This window comes from Prunus dulcis, chromosome 2, assembly GCF_902201215.1.
Source record: "Prunus dulcis chromosome 2, ALMONDv2, whole genome shotgun sequence".
NCBI lineage: Eukaryota > Viridiplantae > Streptophyta > Magnoliopsida > Rosales > Rosaceae > Prunus > Prunus dulcis.
Window position 1 is genome coordinate 2,916,965 of NC_047651.1, and position 24,310 is coordinate 2,941,274.

Consider the following 24,310-nt stretch of genomic DNA (forward strand, 5'->3'; position numbering starts at 1 on the left):
CACAACCATTGAGATACCCCAGAATCACTACTGTCTCTACACCCCTACCCATCTTAGCAGACCATTCCATGCTTGAGAAATATAAATTCAAACTAAAATTACATTTCAATTAAAAAAAAAAAACTAAAATTACATTATAATGAAAGTGCTAACATACTTGGCCCTCAATTCAGACAAATGAATAATCTTAACATGTAATTGCACATAGTCAGGAAAATAATATTGCACATAGGGATAATTGTTTCACAACAAAAAAACATGCAATTGCATGAACTCTTGACCCAAAATACATTCAACTCCTAAACAAGAAAAATAGGGTCATTTGAACTCTTACGTGATGCTTCAAAACGTTCAACGCTTCCTCCTTCAACTTCCTTTCACCAACAACTCAAAAGAGGAAGCAATGTCGTCGTTCAAAGCCAAGAAGGGTGTAAATCTTCAAAATCTTTATGACAACGCTACGACACTTCGAACAACGCTATGGCGACCAATCTGCGCAGGAGCACCCGTCAACCAACTAATTCTTCGCCCAACACGATTCACGACCTATTTCATTTTTTTTGGACAAGTAGAGGAGCCACACCCACGATGTGCTTCCTCCTTAGTGATGAATCAATGCCTCTATGAAGGAAAGCCCACTGCTCCCTCCTTTTTTAGATGCTCGGTCATTTTTCTCAGACCTCATTTTTTAGATGGCAACTCCTCCCTTCAAAGAAGACTTCACGCGTCGCCTGTGAGACTGGGTTAGTTTTGTCCCTCACTCACGTGCTTATTAATTAATAAAAGACTAAACAAGTCATCAAGTTATTTAATCTCAGCTCTTTATTTTTAAAATGAAGTATGAGCCATTAGATGAGTGACTGCACCGGTACCACCAATGTACCATAGAATTTTCCCAAATTCTGAACTCATTTTCTTACACTTCTTCACAATTAGACTTGTTAATGAATCGAATTTTGATCCAAATTATAATTAATGGGAGATTATTGAGATTCAAATTCAATAACCTGTTAAATTAACAAATCAAATGTAAAAATCTAATGAGGCATGCGCGTGGCTATAACTTTTTTCTTTTGACTCGACATCTGGTTGCAATTTCCTTTCTTTCTCCATTTCATCATCCTATGGGATACACGATGAGGTTTTCTTCATAATGAGATTTACCTAATAGTTAAATCCCTTGACTACTTTACCACATAAAATTACATTCCTTTTTTAAGAGGCTGATTAAAAATTATTTTTCTTTGTTTCCATCCTACCCTTTGGGTTGAAAACAGGAAATAATATGATTTTAAGGTATTAATTAAAAAAATTAATTGCTTCTGATTATAATGATTTTGTGTAATTCATTATAATAATATGATTCAGTTTTACCATTCAATTTATTTTATTCATGATCATGCAAATTAACAATTTTTTTTTCTCGCAGTATTAAAAGAGATTTCAAATTCGAATTAACATGTCCATGCGTAGAGGAAGGTAATTTATAATAGGTATTAATAGAATTTTGATTCATTTGAAGGTTCAAACTTCAGCCCCTTAAAAGCAGCAAACTCGATCGGTGCCTTCACACAACATACGTCCAAACAGTTATTCTATACCACCACGACCATAACGTCATCTTTCGCATGAAACTCCGCCACGTGTACCACCACAGCCTGCCTCTTCATCTCTTTCCCTTCTCATCTCTGCACGCTGTTAGAGTACATTGCCTCTCTCTCTCTCTCTGTCTCTCCATCTGTGTAGTTCTTCTCACTCTTCCTCCTTTTTCCAAGCTTAATATTTTGAGATGAACCCTGAAAGCCTGATAGCTTCAGCGGCCATAAACATAGGGCTGGCCATTTTCATCCTCACCCTCTTCTCCATCCTCAAGAAGCAGCCCTCCAACGACCCCATCTACTTTCCTCGCCGCCTCTCTGAATCTCAACGCCAAAGCCAAAGCCAGAGCCCTAGCCACCGCCGCGACGAAAATCGCTCCGCTCTCTCTCTTCGCCGCTTCCTTCCTTCCGTCTCTTGGATTTCCCGCGCTTTTCGCGTCTCTGAGGACGAAATTCTCCAAACCAACGGCCTCGACGCTCTTATAATCATCCGCCTCTTCAAGTTCGGGTAATTAATTACTTTTATTTTTTTCTATTTGTTGTGTCTATGAGATAATTACTGATTTGCCCATGCACTCCTTATTCTTCCTTGGTAATAAAGTAGTCCCTAAAAAATGTTGTCTATGGAATATAGAAAAAAATGTAACAGATTTGTTTAATTTACGAGGAACATGTTCCAATGAACGCACAACGTGAGAAGAAACATAGAAACATAGATTGAGGACCTGTAGGGAAAAATAGAGCTGGGGAGTTTGAGAATTCAAACCCATGATAATTTGAGCTTGATTGGGTCATATATCTTCTCTGCTTTCTGGGCATCTTTGAAGTATGCTTTTTCTTTTCAATGTTTTGTTGACAATTCTGCTGTTTAAAAGGTATTAAACATGCATTCTCTTGCTTTGCAGTATAAAATTCTTTGTGGTATGCTCTCTTGTTGGATTGCTGATACTTCTGCCAGTAAATTATAGCGGCGACGGTCTTACCGCTATAAGCCACCATTCCTTGGATTCTTTCACAATATCTAACATTAGTCCAGGTTCCAACAGGTGAGAGACCGTCTTAACTTTGCAAATTAGTCCATTGTGTGATATGTATTATAAAAAAATAGAAATAAAAGTAGTGTGTGATGCAAATTTGTGGCTATAGTTGTTGATTCCAGTTCTTTCTCCAACCAAGAGAATTGAAATTGTTGTGATGTGACTTTTTTTTTTTTTTTTTTCATTTTTGTTCTTGAAATGTTTTCGATTTTGTTGCTTCTTGAACATTATCTGGACTGTTGATATAAACACTGACTCCCTAGCCTGCTCTCTAGAGAAATCGTTGAAGACTGTAGAATTTTTTTGGTTAAATAACTGAATTGCACCATCTATAAAAGGGAATATGGCCACCTGTGTTGTGTAGGAGATGGAGAAAAAGATATTTTGAGATGTGGGAAAGAGGAGAGCCCCCAGTGAGAAGAGAGGTGAGTGTCATGTGTATTAGTCTATTAGACTTGTAGAATTATGGTATTGAAGTTTTTGTGCCCCTTGTTTTCCTCAACAAATACATTTTTTCATAGTCCACTAGTTGGCTTACTTTTTAAAGAAAGAGTCATCTTATGAAAATCATATTAGCGAACCCTTCGACATAGAAATTTGTGGTGTCATTTTTGTAGATGTACTAATCAAAAGGCTGGCTGTGTAGTCCCTAGAAACATTAGGAATCAAATATCAAGAATGGAAACACAGGCATGCACCTACTTTTCGTGTGGTTCATATATTTAAGTTGTGCAATGATACATATGAAGAATTATAATACTGGATCACTTAGAAATCTGTTTGAACATTTCTGCTTTTCATCCCTTCTAACCTCACTTTGACATGCTGAACTTACAGGACTACTTCCATGCTATTAGAGCAAACTAGTCAAATTACTGTTGGATATGCAGATTGCATGTTTGAATAGTTAACATTTGAGTCTCCAACAATTATTCCATTAATTACATATCCAATTTGACCTATGGACGAATACGCAAGCATACGTTTCATGCTTGTTTGAGTAATAGCAATGAGATTCCCCAATATCATGCTTAGGATTTCCAGAAGAAGATGCCATTCGTTTGATGAGAAATAAAAAGGATTATCAAAAATTCGAGTGGCCGAAGCTGAAGCAGCTACTTTCAAAGTAACAGCAAGAAAAGCAACAACTGGAGAGGGAGAGTTAGAGTTGAAAAGAGGATTCCTCACTTCTTTCTCTCATTCAAAACCGTGCATTAGACTTTCATCTCGCATGGCTCCTCAGTGATAAAAGAAAGAAGAACTTAATTATTCTTAAGTATATATAATGTGCATTATTTGTTAGGTAATATTCCTTTGTCATCTTCCATTTAACATTTTGTGATTGGTAGATAAGGTTTGCTATGGAGGTGTGTACTTGTTAATGGGTGATCACCCATTAAAATTCCTTAATAAGCCACCAATGTGTTAAACCTACTGGTAGAACTCCTTGAAAAGAAGCTTACAGTGAAAGGGTGCCTGTGTGTTTATATTTTGCAATCCCAAATGTACTCAGCAACGTGTGACTATGCCAACACTCCCCCTCAGGGCTGGCTGTAGACACCACTTGACTCTTCCTCACCACGCAGGGAAGGAAACATGAACCCAAGCCATCCCTGCAATACACCCACTCTGATACCATGTTAGACCTATGAGTATAACTTGCCCTTGAAAATCGGCTTGCAAGGAAAGTATATTATGTTTATCTGCCGCACATCCCAAAAAATCCAGGCGATTTTAGCTATTCTAGCACTCTCTCTTAGTGAAAGGGCTGGAGACACTTGGATCTCCCACTCCACATAGGCGAAGATATGAACCCAACCCCTCTGGTACATCTGATGTGATTTCAAGGTTGCAGATTATCTATTCTTTTAACTGTAAAGTGTTGTTGAAGTAAACGAACAAACTTCTAAAAAAAGCTTGTCGTTCTCCAGTAGATTTTTCCATTGAGTAGACATGATTGCCTGATTGCTAGAAGCTGATCTTTGTCATATTGAGTTTCTAACTTGCTTTGCTTACCGAGTTTCTCCAATTCCACAGGCTTTGGGTGCATTTTTCATGTCTATGGTTTATATCTCTCTATGGAGTATACCTACTGTACAAGGTGAACGTTACACTCTCACAATCCATATATCCAAAAATTAGTTACTCACAAGATCAAAGTTGTATGTAATAGAGGTTATTGGAATTTATAATGTTGCTTCTTGGACCTTAACACTCAGATAAGTTTACGTAACAGGTGACATCCTGCATCATTTCTTCTTCAGGAATATAATGAGATTTTGGCTAAAAGGATTCAACAACTTCTGAACATTAGGCATCAGCCTAATCAGTTTACTGTTCTGGTTCGGGAAATTCCCTTCTGCAGCCAACACAAGTCTCGTGGGTGTTGTGTTGAAAAATTCTTCTCTAAGCATCATCCATGTGCTTATCATTCTTATCAGATTTTGTATGATGGAAAAGAATTTAAGGAGTTGTTGGTAAGGCTTGAACTATTTCAGATCACCTACTCCATGCATCAGGCCACTATGTTTCCATGCCTAGCACTCTGTATGTTTTATGCATTCCTTAGATACTATGACTTATCTCATGGGATTGTTTTAGATTTCGTTAAACAAAGAGTAAGAAGGCTAGAGGACAATTTGGGGTGATTATTTGCTTCGTTTTCTTGGCGTCCCTTTTTCTTTCTACTAATTTTTTCTATTTAATAAAAGAATGAAAATTGGAGGGGATTCATTTTCACATATCATGGCCTATTCTGGATGTTTTAGTTATTTCCTTAAGTCTTCTTTGAGTCTCATAGGTCATAGATTTGCTTTTGTGAATTAGTGTAGTTTTCTTATGATTGTAATTTACTGTACACATTTTGCTTTCTATTATGAATTTTTTTCTCTTAACATGATTTTAATAGTAAAATAATTGGTGTTTTTATGTCACCAACCAATAAGTAGAAATTTTTTTCCGTATCTACTCGCAGGTTATGAACTCTTACTAATTATGAGGAGCCATGCAGCTTGCCTCCTGACTTGCACCAGTGTTGTCCCTAACTTGACCACCTTAATGAGATCAGTTATGGTGTTTTATCTCAAAAGGCCCTGGTGCAATGAGATATCCCACTTTATATTCTCAATGCTGGACAACTACTTATATGATATAGGAGAACTGTCTTTGGTCCCCAATTCCTAACGATCACGAACTTGGTTCAAATCACCATTCCTATCAAATGCCACCTTGGATCAATTTGTGACTGTCTATCATCTTCAAGAACCCACTTCACCTCCCAATTAGGATTTTCTTGAGCTTGCTCCACCTAGAAAAGACTTGTAACCACATCTTGGATTTTATTTGAGCTACCCCACTTAACGGGATATTGAGTTGCTATTGACCATGTGCCGCTTCAACCGGGCAATTGAGTCGCTATTTACCATGCGTCTGCCCCACGTAATGGTAATCATGTGCCATGTGTCGCAGTCAAACCACTGGCTCTGATACCACTTGGGACACATATGACGTTGCCCCTAGATTGTAGCAATATTGTCCCTCACTTAACCATCTTGTGGAGTTTAAATGTCAGGTTTTATCTCAAAACTCTCAATGCACATTAAGGAGATTTCCCAGTTAATAAACCTAATGTTGGATAGTCACTTATTTGATGTGGAACAGTTTTATTTGATGCACAAATTTTAACACTAACACGAGATGCATAAGATGGGTTGTAAGGCAAACCCAAATTAAGAGTTCATGAGTTGATGTTAATAGTCAAACAATGATTTTTGGGATGAGAGATGTGCTTTGGGTGAATTTGCTCATGGGCATTCACACAAGTTCCACATAGCTCTGGCTTAATGCAATGTGTTTGGCTTTGTGCTTATATTTTGGTAATATCCTATTGCAGGTACAGCTTATGTTTGTTTTTTCCCATAGTTTATATGTAAGAAATGGATTGAAGTATCGATATCAATCAATATTAGCACAAGACATTATCCACTTTTTAATGATTACATATTTGCCTTGTATTATCTCAACACTGGTGCATATTCTTGGTGACAGGATAATTGTTGGATGTTAATGTGGGACTATGATTTGTTGTTAACACTTATAGTTGCTATGGTTTCTCATCCTTCTTTTACTTTTACTGTATTTTTATTTTTTTTTATCGACGTCTGATCCAGTTAATCGTATGTGTAGAATCAGGCAAAATCCATTGAAAAAAGGATAGAGGACTTGAGAAGGCGGTCTGTGGTCAAGAAGCATAACCAAACACCTTTGCTTTTGAATCCGTCTAAAGAAGATTCTGTGAAATTATCCTTGTACGAGGAAAATCTTGAAGAACTTCATCACAAGATACACCAATTACAGTGTGAAGATATGCTCAAAGAAAAGGTAATTATCATATGATAATAGCCTTACTATACATCATACAAAGCATATCGGGTATTCTGGAACTGAAATTATCTGGTTAGTATTTGTAATTCATATATAAGAGTTGTGGAAGATGCTTCTTCAGCATGTTTGAAGAGGATTAGAAATTAAAGCCCTAAAATATTCTAAAAATCCATGAATCCCCCCTCTCCCAGCATATGTATGTGTTATGCATCATATTATAGAATTCTATATTGTCTTGTTGTAGATTTTGTCTGGAGATTATTCTCTAACCAATACTTTCTATATATATCAGCTGCACAATGTGGTCTAGTGGCATTTGTCTCCACTTTCTAGTGGCATTCAGGCCTCACATGAATGAGACTTTGTCTGCTTCAAGTTCAAGTCTCATGAACGAGACTTTGCTACCTGTATGGCGGGAGGGAGGATTATCTTTTACAGTGTAACTCAAAAATTTATCTGAATAAATTAAAAAAGAAGAGGTTCAGCACTCAAAAACTATTCATTTTTATAAAACTACCTCCTTTTAAAAATAAGTTCCACTCTCTGTCTCTCTCTATCACAGACACACACAATCCAATTATAACCATCCCATCACGTTCTTAGTTGTTTTTTCTTTAGAAAACAGAACAAATATAAATAAATGTCACAGGTCATCAGTCTATTGTTATTCCCTTATTAAAAGAAAAGTCTCCCACCATCCCATATCCATTAATTGTATGCTCATTTATATATTTTTATACCATTTTGCTGCTTGTTGAACTATCAAATTTCTATATCAATACTTTTTATAAAGAAACTTCTTTGGTAAAATCAAATAATTCACCATGATTTATGCAACATACATTTATATTTGTAGGAATTGCCTGTTGCTTTTGTTACATTCAAGTCTCGGTTGGGTGCAGCGCTAGTTGCCCAATCTCAGCAGCACTCAAATCCAGTTCTTTGGATCACTGACGCAGCTCCAGAACCCAGGGATGTATCATGGAGAAATTTGGCAATTCCACACAGATTTTTGCCACTTTGCAATTTTGGAGTTATTGTTGCAGCCTCTCTTCTTACAATTTTCTTTGCCATCCCAGTCACTGCAGTCCAAGGGATAGCCAAATTTGAGAAACTAAAGAAATGGTTTCCTCCAGCCATGGCTGTACAGTTGATGTAAGACTTATTCTATTGTTATTTTTATCTTGATTATCCTGAGTGCTAGTTGAATCATTGAGGTTTGGAATTTAGGCCTGAATCGCACTCATCTGACTATTAATTCCCCACCCTCCCTCACCACTTGGGCTAACCCCAAGGGTTAATAGTAGGAAGTTTGCTGCTGTGTGATGATTCAAAGAAATGCACAAAAGCTATATTCATGCTTTTTTTTTTTTTTGGGTCTATTTTGACTTGTTGCAATTGTCTTTCATTTATTCATCTTGTACTTGATATCAATTGTATTAATTCGGCAATTTTTATTCGCAAACCACAAGATCCAGATAGACATAAGTCAATGTAGATTGGTACTTCTGTCACTGCATCTTAACTCTCCCTCGGCGTAGTGTTTATGTTTTTTTCCAGCATAGATAATTAATGTGTAATCTTCTGTTATTATTCACATGTACAGACCAGGGTTAAGCTCTATTATAACAGGGTATCTTCCAAGTGCCGTTCTTAAAGGGTTCATATACATTGTTCCATTTGCAATGCTTGGAATGGCGAAACTAGCAGGCTGTATCTCAAAGAGCAAGGAGGAAATAAAAGCTTGCAACATGGTTTTTTATTTTCTAGTGGGAAATGTGTTCTTTTGGAGCTTGTTATCCGGATCCTTAATAGATGAAATTGGGGAATCTTTTACTCATCCAAAAGATTTTCCTAGTCACCTTGCAAGTGCTGTCTCTGCTCAAGTGAGTTCGTCTCATGTATTTATACTTTTGGCATATTCTGTTGATAAACTGTTTTAATTCACACTCGTCATAACTTATAAAGGATTTTAGTGTCTCTTTTTTATTAGAAAATTACTAGATGAGAGACCAAACATGGTTGTGCAATATTTTGTTAACCTTATTTTCTTTAATAATTGTTGCATGTATTTCAGATAGTTGTAGATTTTGAGATAAATTGTTGCGTAGTTCTTTTTGCTCATCTTTATTGTCTGTAAGTTTTGTCCTTTTTTCTAATACTTGTTTTATCTATTAATGTTTCAGGCAGATTTCTTTGTGACATATATTTTGACAGATGGGCTGTCAGGGTTTTCTTTGGAGATCCTCCAACCAGGATTACTTTGTTGGGATGCTATAAAGTCCTGTACATATGGCCGTGGAAAAGAGAAAACCCCGTATCTTTACTCGTTACCTTACTACAGAATCATTCCTTTGGTCTCACTGTCTGTGCTGATTGGTATAGTGTATGCTGTTGTCGCACCTCTTCTGCTCCCCTTTCTGATTGGTTACTTCTTGCTTGGCTATGCTGTGTTTATAAATCAGGTTGATCTTTTCAACTTTGCATTTATTTATCCAAGTTTATTATTATTGTTACTATAGTATGACATTCTTTTGGCCCCTTTTTTCTCATACGTTAAACATGCATGACCTAAAAGAAATAAGAGAGAAAAATAATGAGACCAAGATTTTCATTTTCTTTCCCTCTTTTGCTTGTTTTGTCTATAACTTTATTTCTTTGACACGGGGTTGAGAAGCATATTTGTTTCTTTTATTTTTCCTATAATTAGAAGTCTGATTTAAATAAGAGCTACATTGATCCACTGCATAATCAGACCTTTTTAAGTTGTTAGGGGATGGGCCAAGAATATCTATCAACGTTACAGTAGTTATTCTCTGGAAACTGATGTCTAACTGTCATAATTTGTGTACAAATTTTATAGGTCTTCCTTAGAAGTATGTTTGTTCTGGCTGAATGATCTGAAAATCATTTGTCTCACATAGAGTTGAGAGTTAACACTTTTCTGAATATGGATGTCACAATCTGATATGTGGCCTACTTGGTCTGACTCTAACCTCAAATAGTGAATTGCTTAAAATTATTTTACACCTGAGCAGCATTTTATTTTATGCACTTTGATCTCAAGTACAAGTGTTATAAACTGTTACTATGTTGCAGATTGAAGATGTGTATGAAACCGTTTATGAGACGTGTGGACAGTTTTGGCCTTGCATCCATCATTATATTCTCATTGCAATCATTCTCATGCAAATCACTATGATTGGTATTTTTGGACTGAAATCAAAGCCAGCAGCGTCCATTTCCACAATTCCACTTCTCGTGCTGACTTTGATGTTTAATGAGTACTGCAAGATGCGTTTTCTTCCTACATTCAACCTTTTATCTATTCAGGTATCTCTCTTATGAATATTTTGTATATTTAGAGGGTTATGAGAATATATAAATATAGTTTCGTTGAATGAATCTGGTAAATTATATTGAATAGAGTTATGCAAACATTTCCTATGGTGCATTATTTTGACTAACTAGATTGCCCAAGGAGTTGTAGAGCTTCTTAGTGATAAGTTAGCTGTTTGCTAGTACATCTATGATGATATGGCCAAGTTTTGAACTTATTTGATTTTGACACTTTCTTTCAGAATGCCAAGGAATTTGATGAACTTGATGAGAAGTGCAATCAGGTGGAGTTTAACTATGAGAATGCTAGCACTGCTTATTGCCCACCTTGTTTGCGCCCTCTGAACTGCATGGAATCAGGGTCAAGCTGCACGGCGCCGTTAGTTTCCTCATCTTCGTTTTAAACTCGAGCTACCCCAATACCCATATTTTCATGTGGAAAATCAATGGCAAGAAAACTCCTTTCCTATCCATGGTGTAACTACTTTTTACATGTTTCATCATCACCACCAAGAAGCTTCATGCATAGTAAGGCATTGACATATATTGACATAACCCAACCTAAATTCCACTTTGGAATATGAGTCGAATCCTGTGCATGTCCGACACCTGGCGGTTGCCGGACACATTTGGCCAAAATGCCCTTCTAACCAAAATTCAATGAAATTCGAGTACGATTTTTGCCGAAAATCCGAAAGAGTCTCCTTTGTAAATTGAACATTTCCCAAAAATTCCCACCTGTAAAACAAGCATATATGTTTATATATAACCCCACTACCTGTAAAACAAGCATATATGTTTATATATAGCCCAACTACCAGCATGTAACAAAATATAACCAAAAATCAAGCATCATAGTATTTTGGCCTCAGGCCTCAATAAATCAAGTAAATCATTCAGCTAATAAAGTTCATCACAACTTTCAGAATAACAATAGAACATTAGCAATTTCAAAGACCCCAACTCGTGGCTGCACCTTGTAACACTAAGCTGCCTACGTATCCTTATTGAGGGATAAAGTCACACGTAGTTCTTTTCACTATTCATATCTGTCACACTGAATATAAATATGCCATACACTGAACTCCCTTTATTTTAGTTTAAGAATATCTCATAATTGAAATTCTCTCTACCTAGGTGTACTCCTAATTCCGATCCGTCAATTCTATCACTACCATCAATTCCATCCTCGCAGGCCTTGGAGGCCGCAATCCTAGCAGGCCTCAGAGACACCAAGTCAACATGAGCTGCAATCCTCTCAGGCATTAGCCGCATTCCTAGCAGGCCTCAGAGACACCAAGTCAACTTGAGTCGCAATCCTCGTAAGCATCAGTACTCCTACGGTGGGTTTGAAACCCATCTTCCAGAATTATCACAACTTTTCCCACAAAGCTTTTCTCATCTTTGGAACAGTCTAGAAGTGTCTCGGGACTCAAAAAGTGATAAAAGTCCCAAAAGTCGACCTGGGACCCCGTGGGGTCCACAACCTCCAAATTTCAATCCGAGAGTTCCTAGAGGTTCCAATATGCCTAGGACACATGTCCCGAGAGTTTGGTCTCGATCGGACGGTCAGATTACCCTTGATCGTACGATCGGACAATTACTATAAACCTAGCCCTAGGGTTGGCATTTTCGGAGTATTCGGGACTCCGTTTTACAATCCGTAGAATCTCATACGATCCTGAAATTACCTAGATCAACATATATCCAATTGACTACGATCCAACGGTTCAAAAGTATCGAACCCGAAAATTGCACAATAGGCAAAATCCGTTCGAGGCTCAAACAGTATCCAAACTGGAATCTAGGCACGCCTACGTGCTTGTGAAAATTAGGGAATCGCATTGGAACACACTGCCCCTTTTTGTCAGTGTCTATGTGCCGCCACACGTGCCGGCAGCGCGTGGTGCCCAAAGAGATAATGCTTCGCCAGAAAATCTCAAAATCACGGCTCAAGACTCCTATCTTAGATGTAGCACCCTATTTGTAACCACTTTTGTTCTGGGACCTGCCTCGAAAAATGGCTTGAAATGGCTGGAATCTCAACCTGAAATTTGGCCAAAACCTAGTTCCCCAAATCGTTCCGTTACACTCAAAATCAACCAATTCCTACCTAATAGGCAGCTAGAACTCGAAGAGTAGATGAGATTCCATACCTTGATCACCGAAAATGACGACCGGAAGAGAGAGATTGAGCCGATGGAAATTCTGTCAAAACCCCGCTGTTTCTTCGAGTTCTTCGGCGGCACAAGCGGCGGCTGGCGGCCAGGATTGGTTGAGACGGGACGACAGAGCTGGGCCGGTCCTTTTGGTACCAGCCTTGCATGCTGCCTCGGCCGGAGTTTGAAGAGAGAGGGAGAGGAGAGAGAGTCTGTCACATGGAGGAGAGAGAGTCTGTCGCACGAAGGAGAAAGAGAGGTTTTAAAATCTGATCTGGCAAATTACCATTTTTCCCCTCACCGTATCTTAACCGTGTTTTCTTCGTTATAACTCCGATTCAGGCTCACTACGTGTCTACGAACTCGTATCAACGTACTCTACGTAATGGTACAATTCAAATTCCCAAATTCCTTCCCAGTCAAAAAGTTAATTTTTATACCATTAAATTATTCTAGGGGCATAATGGTCTTTTACTAGAATAAAATAATAATAATAAAATATTAATTTAGGATCGGGTTGTTACATATATAGCAAGTGCTAGTGAAGGAATATGTAGCTACATTCAGATTGATTCTACAGTATCCCATTTTTAGGTGGATACATATAGTGAACCTATTTTGATGAAATCGAATCTTCCGAAGCATGGCAGCAGCATTTATGATGTGAACAAACTTTTTGTTATACTTGAATAATTATCTTTTCCTTGATTTACAAGTGAAATAAGCACTGTTCAGATAGGCTTTTGTTGGTAAAATCCATGCTGGTCATGTTTCCGGCTTATGAAGTGTCTTCTGGCCTTTCATGATACACATAAATGTGTTATTATTTTGTCCATGAGAAATTTGTAAGGTCTATAGAAATATAGAAATATGTTTTGGACACTTTCATGTACATAACCCCTCGTATATTCTTTTCCTCAAACACAAGAATGGGTTTATTAATTAAAATTTAAATATCAGGCAAATAAAATTACTTATGCTAATTACAAATTCAGGCAAGGTAAGAGAATCCACAATGTACTTCCTAGACCACCTCCTTAGACAAATTTTAGGGAGGAATTGGAAAATACAATTCCAACTATACTCCTTATCCACCTTCTAAAATAGGGAGACCACTATGAGTTCCTAAATTTGAGGAGAGAGAAAGGATGCATAGTAGAGAAATTATACAATAATACAGTACTACCACATGGCAGTGCCAGGAGGTAAACAAATATCCTCGACTTGTGTTATGCAATAGTACAATGATTTGTACTATTGAGGATATTTGTTTACCTCTATGACTATCCACAGCTTTATGGTTGCAAAAGTCTTCCTTCTTTTCATAACAGTGGTGCAGATTTCGATAAAAGTAATTATGTCTTAGGGTTTCTTTTCTATTTCTTAAAACAAAACAAAAAACAAAAAAGAGAGTTGGTTACTAACGGCGTTACCATTAAATCTGGATGTGAACATTCTCTCTCTTAAAAGACAGCCACGCAACATGTGCGTACTGCCACGTGGTAGTACCGTACTATTGTATAAACATTTAATTAATGCTAACTATTTTTTTATATTATTTTTTATAGAGATGAACCAATCAATTGAATTAAAAAAATAACTATAGTATTTATGACTCCCTAAACTAGAGAGTATGATTGGAGTTCAAATTTTATTTAGAGAGCTCCTAAAATAACTTGTGTGTTTTTAGTTAAATTTTAACTAAAAAATAGGAAGCATGATTGTGAATGCTCTAAATTTGTATATAGTTTGATTTGTCAGCATTGAGTAGGTTTACTTTAGACATTAGACTTTGACTTGTATAATCAAATTGAAAGTTTGGTCCCCAAGGCTTGAATAGAGTGCTAAGGGAACTGCATTAATAGCCTCCATGAGTCCCCTTAAAGTTTGATTAACGCATTTGCTCTTCTCAGAACCAGAAGAATCGGTGACATAATTGCCACTTGAGCTTGAAAAGTAGTAATGTCATGGAGCCTAGTCTAGGAGAAGAACTTAGATGTAACATGGATGCCACCGTTGTGCTTGGAAAGTTGCATTGTCATGTGGGAAAGTTAAACCACATAACAATAAGTGATTGATTCGGATAGCGCCAGAGTGTTTTGGGTTGTGTGATTAATTATATCTTCAAGCTATATTCGAATTTTCAAGTATTCATATTGTCTATAAAATCTGATCATTCTTTGCCATAATGGAGGGCAAAGTACAAATGGCTGTCAGATGCCAAGATTGAGAGCACAGTTTCAGGAAGGACTTAGCATTAGGGTCATTCCAAGATTCAGATTAAACTGGTCCTTAATTAAGTAGGTTTAGTGGTTCTTTTCCTTTTGATAATTCACCATTTGAGAACTAATTAATCCAGAAAAAGTCTCATGTGCTGAGGGTTAAGGTTGATTCTATTGAATTATTGAAAAATATTTCCTTGAACTGATAAATGCAAAGTTGGTATTACACAGTAGCCATATAACAGCAAGAACAAGTAGAAATATATAATAAAGTTTCAAGAACAGTTTCTTCTTTCGTAGTCATATCCTTTTTTTCTTCTCTCTCTCTCTCTCCATGCAGAAATTTATTCTATACCAATACATAACTTCTATGCTTTCATCCCTTAACAATATTGTTATAGTTGAAAGAACACTAGGCTAGCTTTAGGGAACCAGAGGAAGGAGTAGCTTACAAAGGAAAGGATGTGGAGGAAAAGGCTTCTTGAATGTTGGAATGGGTGGAGGAAGAGACCTACTTGAAAAGAGGAGGGGGAAATGGGCTCGTCGGATATCCTGGAATCCGATATCCTGGATCCCCATTTTTTCGTTCCACAACTGGCACCGGCGGATGACTCAGCTTCTTAAAAGGTGGAATCTTGAAGATTGGAACTGATGGAGCGAGTGGCTTCTTGAAGATTGGAACTGGTGGTGGAAATGGCTTCTTTACAGTGGGAATCTTATGTAGAGGTGGTTTCTTGAAGGAGGGCTTCGGTGGAAATGGCTTCTTTACAATGGGAATCTTATGCACAGGTGGTTTCTTGAAGAAGGGTTTTGGTGGAAGCACTGCAAACTTCCTTTCTTCATTGAGCTCTGCAGCCTCTGTTTGGAGCTCTTCAATTTGGACATGCAGGTGCACAAGAGATGCAGAAGAATGTCATTATGTGATCTCAAGACTAATATATAATAACACACATATAAATATATATCTCACCTGAAAAAGCTTTGTCTAGTACTACTTGTTCTCCAGCGACCTCAACAGTCTTTCCATTGCTGTAGCAGAAGCTTACCGCAAACAAGCAGAACCAGAGCCCCAGAAGAGCTCCTTGGAAAGCAAGACGGGTCTGCATTGAAACCCTTCTTAATAAGCTGCCACTTATAGAAGTGCTTAATCCAACTTTTAAAATTTGGTTAAGCTAGCTTTGGTGCTTTTTATCAGTTGCAGCAGGCATGCTATAAATAGTAAGTTTAGGAGGCTTAGGTCTGCTTGCACTTAATTATTAATTAAGGGGTTGATATCAAGGTCATTAAGATTGAAAAGGATTGCAGCTCAAATGGTATTTATTTCATCCAATGACAACTGCTACCAGCACAGCTGTTCTGATAGTTCAAGTTTGTCAAATGGCATTAATGCTGACTAAGAAGTCACACATTTTGTCATTTGGATACTAACCAAAGCTTAATTTGTCATGTCATGCTTTTGGGGGTATATTTGGTGATCCTTTAGAATCATAAAATCCAAGCTCTTACGTACTCCATGTGAGAAATGACATTTTTACTAATTTGTAATCGGAACGAGAGTGAGGAGTCGGAATCAGTCATTCCCACTAGAGTCGCCATTATTTGTTTCCAATTTTTCTTCACCTAGTATACTGTTGGGAATAAATATTATTTTTATTATTATTTATGTTTAATTACTCTAAAATATCCAAGCTTTAGAGATACGCTTGAGAATGAATGAGTTGCAAACGTGCCACTATTAGTAGTGTAAAAACCCTAATAAACTTGAAAGAATTAAGTATATTACGCACTAAGAAACTGACTTAAAATCAAATGATTGTGAATTGGAAGGGAAACTAATCAATGAAGATTTATAGAAATATGTTTTGGACACTTTTATGTACATAACCCCTTACTCTTTTCCTCACACATAAGAATGAGTTTAGTAATTAAATATTAGGCAAATAAAATTACTTATGCATAACTACAAATTCTGGCAAGGCAAATTTGTATCAAGTTTGACTTGTGAGCAGGGAAATATCAATTGGAAGTTGGTTTAGTTAGACATCAGACTTTGACTAATCAAATTGAAAGTGAACTGCATTAGTAACCGGTGACATTATTGAGGCACGTCCTCTTCTTGGAACTATATGGTCCCCAAATTCTATTATTGAAGCATGTCCTCTTTTTGGAACCATATGGTCCAATTGAGGCATTTCCTCTTCTTGGAACCATATGGTCCCCAAGTTCTATTATTGAGGCATGTCCTCTTCTTGGAACCAGGAAAACCTTTGACATAATTACCAGTTGAGCTTAAGAAATAGTAATGTCATGGAGCCTGGTCTTGACGAATTTTGGGTTACGAGATTAAATATTCAAGTCATATTCGATTTGTAAAGTTTGTTAGATTTTTTTATATGCGTGCTCAGGATCTTTCACACAATCTGAAATACGTAAAGACATACCTGGCGCCATCATTCTTGAGTACACAACCTCTAAACTCATTCAACCGTAGCAGCAACAATCCCAGCAAGAACAGGAACGGCTCAAGACTTCTGCTCTATCACAGAATCTGTTTCAACTATCTCTTTATGATGAGATTAGGGTTAGAGAACGTGTCTGACGAGAGCAGAGCCTTAAGCTTATATAGACTAGGTCAAGTCGTCTCTACTCATCACCAAGGGCCGGCTTAACTAATCTTCCAAGCCCACCAAGCAACGGTTCATGCAAAAGGAAATAAATAGGACCCCTTAATAGGCTTCAAAACCTTTCCTTATTCCACAAGGTTTTGGGCCTTAAGGTATAACCTAATTTAAACTCTTATCAAAACCTGATATAACTTAGTATCTAGTGTACCGATCTAAATAGGAAACATAACATTCTCCCACTAGATCAAGCACTAGAGCACTAAGCTTCTGTATTCCAAAAGGCTTGATAATGTTTATTGGCCATGAGTTTAAATCAGTTAAGTCATTTCCTTTAAGCTACAGTGAAAAGTGATTAGACAAAACGAACTATAGACATGCACTGCTCTCTTTATTAAAAACGGGCCATCTATAATCACATAATGCGATCTCAAAACACATGAAGCAACTACCAACGCGAACCTTAATATGTATTGATCCTTAATGTGAATCTTTATGCTTTCAGTACATGTACCCCTTTACGACTTAGCAATAGTCAATCCGCAATGTTACTAAAACAATAGTATCTCAAAAGAGACCATAAACTCACATGCATAAACAAAATTACATATTAAGTTTAAACAGCTAAATAGTCAAAATGGTAGAATTTATTCAATAATAAATAAAACTGTCAACCAAATTAACATTCTTAAATGAAAATCCCTTAATCCAGAAAACAACAAAAATAAACATACTAGTAAAATATCAGAATGGAAACAAGACTCCCACTAAATTGCAGCATCAAAGCTAGGAAATAATCCCATGCTCTCAACATGTCTTGGAAAAGCTTCTGAAGGCAAAAACTTTGTGAACGGATCTTCAATCATATCTTGAGTTCTGATATGATCAAATATGACTAGTTTGTTTGCTACCTCCTCCTTCACTGTTAAATATTTTTTGTCAATATGCTGAAGTCCAGACGACATCTTGTTGTTCATGCAGTGAAAAACAGCCATAGTGTTGTCATTATATATCAGTATTGGTCTAGAAATCGAGTCCCCGACCTTAATGTCTTTAATAAAATTCCTTAGCCATACTGCATGAGAAGTGGCTTCATAGCAAGCTATGTATTCTGAAAACATGGTTGAACTCGAAACACCATATTGTTTAGCACTCTTCCAAGCAACAGCTGCTCCTGCTATCTTGAAAAGAAAACCTGAAGTAGAGATGTAATCATCCTCTGCTTTTCTAAGATTCGCATCAGCATAACCACGTGCGTTGCAAATCAACATATAAGCCTTTGTTTTATGCATGTACCTCAGAATCTTCTTTCCAGCTATCCAATGTTGCATTCCCGGATTTGACTGAAATCTCCCCATCTTGCTAATGCATAAGGCTAGGTGGGGCATTGTACACACTTTTGCATACATAATGCTTCCAACTAGAGAAGCGTACTGCTTGTTCCTCATCTCATCTTCGTCTTCTTTATTCTTGGGCAATACTCCTTTAGCTAAAGGAACTTTCTGTCCAGAACACATACTCATGTCAAAACGCTTGAGTATCCTTTCAATGTATGTTTTCTGTGACATGCCTAGTAGGCCTCGAGGTCGGTATCTCTGAATTTCAATGCCTAACACAAAAGCGGCTTCTCCCAAATCCTTCATCTCAAAATTGTTTGAAAGTAGCTCCTTAGTGTCTTTCAGTAAATTGTGGTCATTTGTAGCCAAAAGTATATCGTCGACATACAACACTAGAAAAATAAATCAGCTCCCACACTTCTTCAGATAAATGCATTGGTCGGCTATGTTATCTTCAAAACCATAAGATGAAACAGTTTGATGGAATTTGAAATACCACATCCTGCTTGCTTGCTTGCTTCAGTCCTTAAATTGCCTTGTCAAGTTTGCAAACCATATGCTCTTTTCTCTCCTTTGCAAACTCTTCAGGTTGCCTTATAAAATTTTCTTCTTCGAGTTCACCATTCAGGAAAGCAGTTTTTACATCCATTTGATGTAAAAGTAGGTCATAATGCACCACCAAAGCCATAATGATGCGGAAAGAATTAATCTTTGGTGGAAACTAGAGAAAATGTCTCAGTGTAGTCAATTCCCCCCCTTTGGGTGAGTCCTTTTGCTACCAATCTAGCCTGAAATCTTTCGATTCTTCCATCCTTATCCTTCTTTTTTTTGAATACCCATTTCGAGCCTACCAATTTCTGGCTCTTGTGAGGTTTAACTAATTCTCATACTTGATTATTCTTCATGCTTTCGAGTTCATTCAACTTTGCTTTCCTCCATTTGTCTGCATTCAGACTCTCCATAGCTTCTTTAAAACTTGTTGGATCAGCCTCATCCCCAATGTCAAAATCTGCTTCCTGTAAGTACACATAATCCAAAATTGCTGTGGATCTTCTTGTTCTATCAGATCTCCTTAACTGCATTGGTTCAGGTGAATTTTCTTGTTGTGGGTTTTCTGCAGTTTGTTCTTCTTGTTGTTGATCAACTAGTTCTTTATACTGAACAACCAATCCCAATAATCCGAGTATTATAATTTGGATAGTATAATTATAAAATTTAAAAAAAAAAACTTAAATCTAATTCAGGTACCATAATTTGGATGGTAAAATCTAGAACCATTTGAACCTTGTAGGATAACCAATAAAATGACAGCAAATTATTTCAGGATCAAGCTTCTTCTCTTGAGGGTTATAGATTCTAACTTCAACTTTGCAACCCCATACATGAAGGTGCCGCAGACTAGGCTTTCTGGAAGTCGAAATTTCAAAAAAATGTCTTAGGTACGGCGTTACTAGGCACTCTATAGTTTCTTGTTTTGATCGCCTCTCTCAAAAGCGTAGGCAAATCTGTTTTGGAAATCTTCCTAAAAACCATGTCCTTCGAAGCTCTAATACCAACTGTTAGATTTCTTTATAAGCGTGTTCATGATCTTTCACACAATTTGAAATACATAAAGACATACCTGGTGCCATCTTTCATGAGTACATGACCTCTAAACTCATTCAACCGCAGTAGCAACAATCCCAGCAAGAACAGGAACGCTCAAGACTTCTGCTCTCTCTCAGAATCTGTTTCAGCTCTCTCTTTATAATGAGATTAGGGTTAGAGAATGTGTCAGACGAGAGCAGGGCCTTAAGCTTATATAGGCTAGGTCAAGTCGTCTCTGCTCATCACCAAGGGTTGACTTGACTAATCTTCTAAGCCCATCAAGCAACGGTTCATGCAAAAGGAAATAAATAGGACCCCTTAATAGGCTTCAAAACCTTTTCTTATTCCACAAGGTTTTGGGCCTCAAGGTATAACCTGATTTAAATTCTTGTCAAAACCTGATATACCTTAGTATCTAGTGCACCGATCTAAATAGGAAACATAACGAAGTTTTCATATTCTCACATGAAATGATATCATTCTTTTCCATAATGAAGGGCAAAGTACAAATGGTTGTCAGATGCCAAGATTCAGAGCACCGTTTCACTAAGGACTTAGAATTAGGGTAATGATTAAACTAGTCCTTAATTAAGTACGTTTAGTGTGGTTCTTCTCCTTTGACAATTCACCATTTTTTTGTAGTCAAAGTTTGGAAGGGGGAGGTGCCATTTGGTTTAGGGTTCGAACTTGAGGCCACTGATCTACAAACAAGTGCTCTTACCATTGAGCTGCGGACCCGTTGGCTTGGCAATTAACCATTTGAGTACTAATTAATCCAGAAAAAGTCTTATGTGCTGAGGGCTTGAGGTTGATTCTTTGGAATTAATGAAAAATATTTCCTTCAACTGATAAAATGCAAATTTACTATCACACAGTAGCCATATAACAGCAAGAACAAGCAGAAATATTACAATGCAAAAGTTGATAGTAAAGTTCCAACTTCCAAGAACAGTCTCTTCTTTCATTGTCATCTTTCTTCTCTCTCTCTCTCTCTCTCTCTCTCTCTCTCTCTCTCTCTCTCTCTCTGTGTATCTTTCTCTCTCCATGTAGGAATTTATTCTATACCAATACATAATTTCTATGCTTTCATCCCTTAACAATATGGGCTTAGGTGAAAGAACACTAGGCTAGCATTAGGGAACCAGAGGAGGGAGTGGTTTCCCAAGGAAAGGATGTGGAGGAAATGTTGGAATGGGTGGAGGAAGAGGCTTCTTGAAAATAGGATGGGGAAATGGTTTCTTGTATACGGGAATTGGTGGAGGAAGTGGCTTCTTATAGATTGGAACGGGAGGTAGAGATGGCTTCTTGAATTTTGAAAGGGGATGAAAAAATGGCTTCTTTACAGAAGGTTTTCCTTCCACAACTGGTACCGGCGGATGACCCGCCTTCTTGAAGGGTGGAATCTTGAAGACTGGAACAGGTGGAGGGAGTGGCTTCTTGAAGATTGGAACTGGAGGAGGGATTGGCTTCTTGAAGGGTGGAGCGAGTGGCTTCTTGAAGAAGGGCTTTGGTGGAAATGGCTTCTTTACAATTGGAATCTTAGGTGAAGGATGTTTCTTAAAGACAAACTTCCCTTCTTCATTGAGCTCTGCAGACTGTGTTTGCAGCTCTTCAATTGGACATGTGCACAAAGAGATGCAGAAGAATGTTACTTATCAGAAAAACAATTAACAAAAAAATAACATACCCAGAGATTTCAGTAAGTAATTCAAAATAATGAGGAGCAATGAAGGGGTCTGTTTTGTAACTTTTGTTATTGTATTGTGCTACATTGCTAGAGCTGTCAAGTAGCCTAAGTAGCTTCCTTCTAAAAGAAAATTTGTAGTGTAATCAAGTAGCCTAAAAGAACTATTTGATCACACTAAGACTAATAGCTTCCCCTCTAGACATTATTACCGTGCGTATGCCATGTATTTTCTACTACCCCTCTTTGTTCTTCTCCGTGTTTACAATGGCATCCACAAGGTAATAATGTGTGGACGTCCGATGAAAGAAGAACTATACATATATATATATATATATATTATATCTCACCTTAATAAGCTTTGTCTAGTGCTTGTTCTCCAGCTTCCTCAATAGTCTCTGCATTGCTGTAGCAGAAGCTTACAGCAAACAAGCACAACCAGAGACCCAGAAGGGCTCCTTGGAAAATAAGACGGGTCTGCATTGAAAAATCCTGCAACACTAAAATGGTATAAAAGTAGTAGATCCAACTTTTACAAGTTGGTTGGCTTTGATGCTTTTTATCAGTTCCGGCAACCTTGTTATTTATAGTAAACTTGATGAACTGTTTAGGAGGCTCATGTGCTTGCACTTAATAATTAATTGAAGGATTGATGTCAACTTCATTAAGATTGAAAAAGATCTTAGTACAAAGAGGCAACATGCTCACCGGCTTTGCAGTTCAAATGGTATTTATTTTCATTCACTGACTTTCCACTTCCCTAACGTCTACCAGCATAATTGAGCCTTCTGACTATTAGAGGATATGCTACTAACTATGAAGTCACATTTTGGCATTTGGGTACTAATCAGTGGCGAAGCTAGAATTTCATGTGTGTGGGGGCCTCTCACAAAATATAAACAATAAAAAATTTGAACTCACAAGACATACCAAAACATCAAAAATCATATTGTGTATTCATTACAATCATCATTGTTCTTGACGAGTTTTCATATTTTGAAATCGTTGCATAACAACCTCGTCATCTATACTATTGGAAATGTCTCTCTCAATATATGCAACGAAGCAATCATTTATACATAAATTGAAAGATCAATTAAAATCAATAAAAAGAAAAAAAAATCAAAATTTTATGAACTAAAAATAAATAAATAAAGAAAAAAATAAAAAAGAGAACTACTAAAAAAACTTTAATTGAATAAATTAACCTAATTAAAACTTGATATTGAATAAATTAACCTAATTAAAACTTGATAGTTTAATATGGAGTTTGAGAGAAAAACTCACAGGCAGTGCATTGAGAAAGTCTGCTTTACTGCTTGTGTATCTCCAAGAAAGGAGAAAAATGGTTAGGATTTTATCAATTTTCGTAAAAGGGTAAATATATAATAATAAGAGCCATAAACCTTTGGAAAAAGGAAAGGAAAGTGGAGCTTGGTGGAAAGGAAAACAGGATTTGGCTGCTGGCCCACGTGATAAAATAAACATATTAATTAATATAGATTATTCAATAACAGCAATACATATTGCATTTTTTTAAAAAGAAAAAAAGTTGAGTGGGGGCCAGTGACTGAACCAGTCCTTACTTGCCTCCGCCCCTGGTACTAATCCCAAGCTTAATTTGTCATGACATGTTGCAGGAATAATATTTAGTGATCCTTTAGATTGTAATGAGATGTTTACTAACTTGTAATCAAAACAATAAGAATGAACCAGAAGGAGTGAGAGTCGGAATCAATCATTTCCATGATGATTTTCTTCCAATATTTATTCACCTAGTTGATATACGACAGCGACATGCTAGTATCTTGTTGGAAATACAATTTTTTTTTTTTTCTCTTAAGAAATAAAAGAAATTAAAAAAATGCTTAAATATACGAAAAAAAAATTATAACTTATTCTGATGTCCACAGCATATATACTCAGTAAATAATAATAATAATAATAAAATAAAAAATAAAAAATTACTAGCATTACTTGTTTCCTTATACTGCAGGACTTCAGATAAAGCCAATGATTTGCGCCTCTTCAACTCTTAAGCAATATTAATAATGTATGTTGATTTTCTAGAACTACCAAATATAATCTAGACGTCTAAGCATCCAGGTTCTCTCAAATTGCTCATTAAAATTTGGGATCTTCACTAATATACCCAAAATAGGAGCTGAAATTATAAAAAAACCCCACATGGAAAACACTTCATAAACACACCCAAAATCCATTTATTAAATAACAAATTAGTGTTGAAGTTCCAATAAATTACAGCACTGCCACTATCAAGCCCAACAGAAAAAAAACTCAAAAAACACCCAAAACAAACATTTATTAAAAAGCCCAAACTTT

The 24,310-nt window shown here is 36.8% G+C and overlaps 2 protein-coding genes across 3 annotated transcripts; one reads left to right on the forward strand and one right to left on the reverse strand.

Moving 5' to 3' along the window:
- The first annotated feature begins 1,576 nt into the window (after window positions 1-1,576).
- Window positions 1,577-11,163, forward strand: LOC117620111 (CSC1-like protein At3g54510). 2 transcript variants are annotated; one of them, XM_034350222.1, is made up of 10 exons: window positions 1,577-2,106; window positions 2,504-2,644; window positions 4,673-4,736; window positions 4,900-5,112; window positions 6,821-7,015; window positions 7,875-8,173; window positions 8,625-8,904; window positions 9,205-9,483; window positions 10,118-10,351; window positions 10,600-11,163. In XM_034350222.1, the coding sequence occupies exons 1-10, from the start codon at window positions 1,790-1,792 to the stop codon at window positions 10,759-10,761; spliced, it is 2,184 nt and encodes a 727-aa protein (XP_034206113.1). In that variant the 5' UTR covers window positions 1,577-1,789; the 3' UTR covers window positions 10,762-11,163. The 2 variants fall into 2 exon arrangements, with proteins under 2 accessions (XP_034206113.1, XP_034206114.1); XM_034350223.1 differs by lacking the exons at window positions 4,673-4,736; window positions 4,900-5,112 and adding an exon at window positions 3,000-3,060 and having other exon boundaries at window positions 1,579-2,106.
- A 3,814-nt stretch (window positions 11,164-14,977) lies between these two features.
- On the reverse strand, window positions 14,978-15,919 carry LOC117619537 (repetitive proline-rich cell wall protein-like). Its single transcript, XM_034349518.1, has 2 exons — window positions 15,709-15,919; window positions 14,978-15,608 (listed from the first exon to the last, which is right to left on the reverse strand). Exons 1-2 carry the CDS (start codon window positions 15,842-15,844, stop codon window positions 15,250-15,252), a joined length of 495 nt encoding a protein of 164 aa, XP_034205409.1. The 5' UTR covers window positions 15,845-15,919; the 3' UTR covers window positions 14,978-15,249.
- Between the last annotated feature and the right edge of the window lie 8,391 nt (window positions 15,920-24,310).